Source organism: Mercenaria mercenaria, chromosome 12 (genome assembly GCF_021730395.1).
Source record: "Mercenaria mercenaria strain notata chromosome 12, MADL_Memer_1, whole genome shotgun sequence".
Lineage (NCBI taxonomy): Eukaryota > Metazoa > Mollusca > Bivalvia > Venerida > Veneridae > Mercenaria > Mercenaria mercenaria.
In genome coordinates, this window is record NC_069372.1 from 38,149,552 (window position 1) to 38,157,500 (window position 7,949).

General features: G+C 36.6%; 1 protein-coding gene across 5 annotated transcripts in view; it reads left to right on the top strand.

Annotated features, from left to right (window-relative positions):
* The window catches only part of LOC123535480 (rabphilin-3A-like), a 122,630-nt gene that overhangs the window by 107,074 nt on the left and 7,607 nt on the right, over nt 1–7,949 (top strand). For 4 of the 5 annotated variants that reach the window (XM_053519729.1, XM_053519728.1, XM_053519732.1 and 1 more), the window contains 6 exons: nt 904–1,013; nt 1,708–1,831; nt 3,763–3,920; nt 4,672–4,753; nt 5,227–5,320; nt 6,387–6,508. In XM_053519729.1, the coding sequence (XP_053375704.1) occupies nt 904–1,013; nt 1,708–1,831; nt 3,763–3,920; nt 4,672–4,753; nt 5,227–5,320; nt 6,387–6,508 (690 nt within the window). Of the gene's footprint in view, nt 1–903; nt 1,014–1,707; nt 1,832–3,762; nt 3,921–4,671; nt 4,754–5,226; nt 5,321–6,386; nt 6,548–7,949 lie in introns of all 5 variants that reach the window. The other variant, XM_053519731.1, reaches the window with a different exon arrangement.

Consider the following 7,949-nt stretch of genomic DNA (forward strand, 5'->3'; position numbering starts at 1 on the left):
TGTATGTTGTGTTATATTTAATTTACGAATGTATGTAGGGGTAGTTTTTGGAAGCAGTTAAAATTACCATGTTTGTTAATCAGTACAAAAACAACCTGATTATAAGTTAATCATCATTAAAATCAGATATATAATTTATGACCAAAGGTAAATAATCATGACCAATATTGGTAATCACTATCATTAGTCCTCCACCTCTGATTCATGTGGGGAAGTTGGCAGTTACTTGCGGAGAACAGGTTTGTACTGGTACAGGACCCAGGAACACTGGTTAGGTTAACTGCCTGCTGTTATATGACTGAAATACTGTTGAAAACGGCGTTGAACCCAAATCAAACAAAACTTTTGATCAAAATTTGTAATCACTTATGACCAAAATTGGGTAGAAACAGCTTGAACAATAGATTAACTGGTAGTTTGTAGAGTTTGAACATACACAATTGGTCAACTTTATATAATTCTATATTAATAAAAAAAATTTTGACATACACATTTTGAAATAAATAAGAATGGCAATTCTGCCAAGAAGATGGATAAAAAACACAAGATTTAAAGGTCCTCTCACACGGGTGATATAAAACTAAAATCAAGTTTTAAAGGGACAATCAGAAGTGTTAAACTTAGCCATTGACATAAGAATTATTGTTAAGTATTCATGTACAGTATCAAAAATGATATTTCAAATTTTGAAATAATAAACAAATTCAGTATTCAACAAAATATTAAACACTGACTTTCATCAATTCGTAACATATGCGTTTTATATCAGATTCTACCTAAAGGAATATTTTCAAAATTTTACACATTAACTATGAACTTTTAAAGCAGCATTTATATAATTTTATGGACTTAGTTTAAGTAAAATAGAAGTTTATTAGTGAACAGAACTTATGTGAATTTCAGTCAAACAAATTGCGGACAAAGACAATACATAAAACTTTGAACCCGCAGTGGAACGAAACGCTGACATATCATGGTTTGTCTGAGGAGGATATGGCAAAGAAGACACTAAGGTAGTAATAATTTGAGATATGAGCCGTGCCATGAGAAAACCAACATAGTGGGTATGCGACCAGCAAGGATCCAGACCAGCCTGCGCATCCGCGTAGTCTGGTCAGGATCCATGCTGTTCGCTTTCAAAGCCTACTGGAATTAGAGAAACTGTTAGCGAACAGCTTGGATCCTGACCAGACTGCGCGGATGCGCAGGCTGGTCTGGATCCATGCTGGTCGCATACCCACTATGTTGGTTTTCCCATGGCACGGCTCATATATTTTCAAAGTTCAAAAAGTTTTAGATACAGTCTAACCTGTGCTTAAGACCACCTGTGAACAAGACAACCTAGCTTTAAAGCCCACTAGTTTCATTTCTGAATTAAGGTACTGTAAAATCATTTAATTTCATGGGCATGAGATTTCGTGGTTTTTGTCAAAACAGCTATTTCATGGGGATATGAACCCAGACTTTTCAAAATTCAGCAATAAGATAAGGTCATGTGCTTGGTTTTTTGCTAGACTGATTTGATAAATTTTGACCACACAAGTTTTCCTAAGATGACCAAGTTTTCCTAAGATGACAGGTTTAATTGTAAATAACTGAAATTCTGTAAACAATAGCTTGATTTAAATCCCACCAAAACAAAAAATACTACAGAGCTGATGGAAGCAGGCAGAAATTTTTAGCTGAATATTTTTTTCGGAATTTCAGGTTAGCTGTGTTAGATGAGGATGCCTTTGGTTTTGACTTCATAGGAGAGACGAGAGTACCTTTGTACAAGCTCAAAAATAATCAGCTGAAACATTTTAATGTCTACCTTGAAAATCAAATACCTGTAAGTTGTATTGATACTTTTTGTGAAATCAGATCTTTTTGTGAGTGATTAATTTTTCGCTGATCTAGCGTTTTTCAAATTTGGTGAAAACTAGTCCTCACTAAAACTTGCAGTTTAATTATGTCTCCCACTACACAGTGGTCTGTGTCTGTGTGTCTGTCACAAATCTTTCCACACTCAAGTCGAACATTTCTCATCGGATCTTCACCAAACTTGAACAAAATGTGTTTCCAATAAGTCCTCGACCAAGTTCGATAACTAGTCAAATTGGCCCAGGCACTTTAGAATTATGGCCCTTGAATTACTGATTGGAACCACTCACCCAAACCTTGTAAATGATTCTCAGGAAGCTCTTATCTGAATAAACTTCATATATGAGCCGCGCCATGAGAAAACCAACATAGTGGCTTTGCATCCACGCAGTCTGGTCAGGATCCATGCTGTTCGCTTTCAAAGCCTATTGCAATTAGAGAAACTGTTAGCAAACAGCATGGATCCTGACCAGACTGCGTGGATGCGCAGGCTGGTCTGGATCCATGCTGGTTGCAAAGCCACTATGTTGGTTTTCTCATGGTGTCACTCACATGCCTTCCCCATGATTGTTACCAACTGAATGATACAGGTTCCAGAACTCTTGCAGTCATTTTGATGAAATTACTTCTTTTCTTAAAAAAATTGTGTTATTGCCTGCTGTGAAGTGGAAGGTGGAATATAGAAATGCTGTTCATAAGTCTCTATGTCTGTCTCAGTTGATTTGAATGTAATTGGTCATGTTTTATCCCTGTAGACTTAAACAGTTGATTACTATGTAATTGGTCATGATGAATCTGTCAGATCAAATTATAGGTTCCAGAGTTACGGCCCCTGATTGACCACTGAAAATCCAAAATTTGTTAATTTTTACCTAGTGAACATGATAGAAGTGACATTTTACATTCGATTTTAACCAAACTTATATAGATCTGAAATCACCATAAGACCGCAGTTCCTTTCGAAAACTGGCTAGATTCCATCATGGATTCTAGAATTACTGTCCCTGAAAGGGGCAAAATTTTCTATTTTGGCACTTTCAGCCATATAGATGTTTCATTTATGCTTTGATATCATACAGACTTGCACAGAATGTTTATCTTGATGATCTCTAGGCCAAGTTTGAAACTTGGCCATGTGGTATCAAAAGCTAGGTTACCAGGTCAAATCAAGGGAAAAGCTTGTTAACACCTTAGAGGCCACATTTAAGACCCTATCTTCATGAAACTTGGTCAGAATGTTTATCTTGATGATTCCTATGCCAGTCTCAAAACTGGGTCATCTTGGGTCAAAAACTAGGTCACCTCCTCAAAGCAAGGGAAAAGCTTGTTTACACTCTTGAGGCCATATTTATGACCCTGTCTTCATGTAACTTGGTCAGAATATTTATTTTTATGATTTCTTGGCCAAGTTCAAAACTGAATCATGTGGGGTCAAAATCTAGGTCACCTGCTCAAATCAAAGGAAAAGCTTGTTAACACTAGGGGCCATATTTATGACCCTATCTTCATGTAACTTTGTAAGAATGTTTATCTTGATGATTCCTATGCCAGTCTCAAAACTGGGTCATCTTGGGTCAAAAACTAGGTCACCTCCTCAAAGCAAGGGAAAAGCTTGTTTACACTCTTGAGGCCATATTTATGACCCTGTCTTCATGTAACTTGGTCAGAATATTTATTTTTATGATTTCTTGGCCAAGTTTGAAACTGGGTCAATTGGGGTAAAAAACTAGGTCGCCACTCAATTCAGATGAAAAGCTTGTTTACACTGTAGAGGCCACATTTATAACCCTATCTTCAGAATGTTTATCTTGATTATTCCAAAGCCAAGTTTAACAGGTGAGCAATATAGTGTCTTTATGACCCTCTTGTAATGTAATTGAGCATGTTTTATTCATTCAGACTGAAAAAGATGATGACCTGATGAACAATGATCGAGGCAAGTTGTTATTGTCCCTACGATATTCCACGTCCAAGCAAGCACTGATCGTGGGAATAGTTCGCTGTGCTGGGCTGGCTGCTATGGATTCAAATGGATACTCAGATCCCTATGTTAAACTGTGAGATTTACCAGTGTATTACCAGATATATATAATTCATGTTGTTTCCTGCAACACAATAAAAAAAAAATAGTATCAAGCAGTTTGTGAAAGAGCAATGTTATAATAGAAATTTCATTATCATACATTGCATTATTTCAGGATACACTGTATTGATCCAAGCATATCTAAGAATTACCCAGTATGGAGATTTCATACTTTAAACAGTGTCAGTACCAGACTCTACTCTTGCAATATGTACTTAAAGCCTAGGTTTCCTAGTGGTAGAGTGCCGGCTTAGAGTGTTGCAGGTTTACTCCATGGCTGTGTCACGCCAAAGACCTGAGACAATGGTATTAGTACCTCCCTTGCTTAGTGCTCTGCATTGAAAGGGAAACTGGCTTCTTTTCTCTCGCCCTCATATGGATGCCGTCAGGAATGAGATATCTACAGCGCTTGATATTGTGTTGTAGAACTTGTTTCACAATTGGCCTAAAATTAAAAAAATTATTGGGGCTTAATTTTCATAGATTTTGCGATTGAGTCAATCCATAAAATTATATCCTAATGAACAGGCAAAATTACCATTACTTTTACATTCAAAATTTAGAATCCATGAATTTATATCCTTACAAAGTTACTGTTTTAGTCCCAACCACAAATTTATAGAATAAATATTAACATGATCACATTCGCCAGAAATCCAGAAAGGTTGCTAACCTAATGCCAGTTAAAATGTTCACCATATAATAAATGACTATTATATTTATAGATATTTGAAACCGGACAGTCATAAGAAGTCTAAATTTAAGACGGCTGTGAAGAAGAAAACGCTCAATCCAGAATTCCATGAGGTAAAGTATTGTTTTTAAATACATTTCCTTTACATGCATTTTGACCTAGTTGTTAACCCATATTCCTAGGGGGGTGGGGGGGGGGCGGGGTGGGGGTGGAGGGGGAGGGGTGAAGGCGCATCAGAGAATCATATGTTGTGTATGTTTTCTTGTATGTTGGTGGTGTTACATTCCTCACCCCTACCCCTCTCTCCCCCACAGACACACCTACATACTCCTTCACCGCCATCCCATTCCCCAATTCACCCCCATCCCTTTCCCCAATATTCTGTCATTTCATTTCCATATGATTAAGTGTATCATATTGATGGGAATTTGAAACTCTTTGTCTGCTATATCTTTCCACTCTAGTTTCATTTTGTGGGTGGCCTCCCTAGTGGTTGAATGCTATTTTTAGCTCAATGCTTCAAGGGAGTATACTCTTACTTTGTATTTTGGAAAAGAAATTATTGAAGTTTTCGCTCTTTTTTCAGGAGTTTATTTACCAAATCAAACATAATGAATGTGCCAAGAAGACCCTGGAAATAACAGTGTGGGACAAAGATATTGGCAAAAATGACTTCATAGGTTCGTATTATATATATAACAAGCCAGGGAGGGTGATGTGGGATATTGTCAATCAAGGAAAAAGTAATAACTCATGAGGTGCTATCCGAGGGAGTTGTTACTTTTGGAAGGTTAACAATATCTGTTACTTGTTTTATTATGCAGAAAATCACACCAAAGATGTTATTCAAAAAACATCTTTGTTTAAACATATTTTTATTCAGAAAATCATAAAATATTTACAATTTAACATTTCGGGAATTGGACAGAAAGCTATATTAGCTTACGGTTGTCCTCTCCTTAAAAAAACATCTTAGTCTTGGAATGGTTGTCTGTACAAGGTTTTTGAAACGAACAACGTTATTCAAAACCATTATCAGACCTTGATAGTGTTTGAAATGTAATACTCAAAATAAATCCCTGTAGGTCAATGCATATTTCAGATTGTTTATATTTAATCACATGGCAAGATTACTAAACTACCATAGAATTTTGCCAAAAGAGATTATCTGTGTATGTTGTACTATAAGATTCTTTCACTGGTGGTAGGTGTAGATGGGAATATCTGGCTCGAGGGTAACTGTCTTTGGCGGTAACGAGGCTCTGCCGAACTTTATGTCCGTAAACGGGAAGTACATCGTGACGTTACAAAGATGAAAACAACATAATAGTTCCGGTTTTGTTTTATCATCTGCAGTGAAATATTATGATTTTTCCGTTAAAGGACTTCTTTTGAATCGAGAAATATGTTATAAGGAATGAGGAGCAGCTATCACCGTATTTGATTTTTACCCCGTTTTATGTAAAACGTAATTATTACTACACAAATATACAAGGCAGATGTAGTTAGCTATACGTCATTTACAGCACGAGAGTCATCTTACACCCTGGGGTGTAAGATCGAGTTTTCCAGCACCAGTGAAATCACCAGAAATACCTGTCTGGTATACAAGAAAAAAATGAAGAAAACTTAACAAAAGGTTTTACAGCCTGTATGTATCAGTATACAATAATTCCAGTTTTGAACTTTAATTTAATAGATGTATGGATGATTGAGATATACAAATGAAGTTTTCTTATCTTTCAGGTGGCGTTCAGCTTGGTATTAACTCCAAGGGTGAAAGGCTAAAGCAGTGGTTTGACACTTTGAAGTACCCCGACCAGAAGTATGAGCGCTGGCATACTTTGTCAGCAGAACTTGTCCCAGAGGTGCAATAGATATTGTGTTGCTTGATTATATTGTGTTGTGTAAGTTTTGTGTTAATTTTCTGTTTCTGCTTCTTTTTATTAGCTCATCTGATTTTTTGAAAAAAAATGATGAGTTATTGTCATCACTTGAGCGGTTGTCGGCGTCGGCGTCGGCGTCGGCGTTGCCTGGTTAAGTTTTATGTTTAGGTCAGCTTTTCTCCAAAACTATCAAAGCTATTGCTTTGAAACTTGGAATACTTGTTCACCATCATAAGCTGACCCTGTATAGCAAGAAACATAACTCCATCTTGCTTTTTGCAAGATTTATGGCCCCTTTTGTACTTAGAAAATATCAGATTTCTTGGTTAAGTTTTATGTTTAGGTCAACTTTTCTCCTAAACTATCAAAGCTATTGCTTTGAAACTTGGAATACTTGTTCACCATCATAAGCAGGCCCTGTACATCAAGAAACATAACTCCATCTTGCTTTTTGCAAGATTTATTGCCCCTTTTGGACTTAGAAAATCAGTTTTCTTGGTTAAGTTTTATGTTTAGGTCAGCTTTTATCCTAAACTATCAAAGCTATTGCTTTAAAACTTGCAACACTTGTTCACCATCATAAGTTGACCCTGTATAGCAAGAAACATAACTCCGTCCTCCTTTTTGCAAGATTTATGGCCCCTTTTGGACTTAGAAAATATCAGATTTCTTGGTTAAGTTTTATGTTTAGGTCAACTTTTTCTCTTAAACTATCAAAGCTATTGCTTTGAAACTTGCAACACTTGTTCACCATCATAAGCTGACCCTGTACAGCAAGCAACATAACTCCATCCTGCTTTTTGCAATAATTATTGCCCCTTTTGGACTTAGAAAATCATTTTCTTGGTTGAGTATTATGTTTAAGTCAACTTTTCTCATAAACTATCAAAGCTATTGCTTTAAAACTTGCAACAGTTTTTCACCATCATAAGTGGACACTGTACATCAAGAAACATAACTCTATCCTGCTTTTTGCAAGAATGATGGCCCTTTTTAGACTTAGAAAATCATGGGTAGGACAATATTTCAATTACACAAAAAAAATCAGATGAGCGTCAGCACCCGCAAGGCGGTGCTCTTGTTCCCCCAGTTCTAGGACTGGTAGCCCAGTATCAGTATAATGTGACTGGGTGGGGTATCATGTCATTAGCATTCCCATTCACGCAAAAATCCGCGTAATTCACGCATAAAATGTCACTTGCACGCAAGTTTTAAAATTCCACGGGTTCAATGTAGCGTAAAAAATCTGACAGAAAATACATTGTTCGTCGATAAAGAGCCGAAATTCAAGTAATCAGACATTATTTTTGATCTGTACACGCAAATTACCGCAATACACTGTTGACAATTTGCTACATGTCAAGACGAGTTGAATTTACATGCCGATAGCATAATTTAAGCTCTGCCTACTCCAGGTAATTGT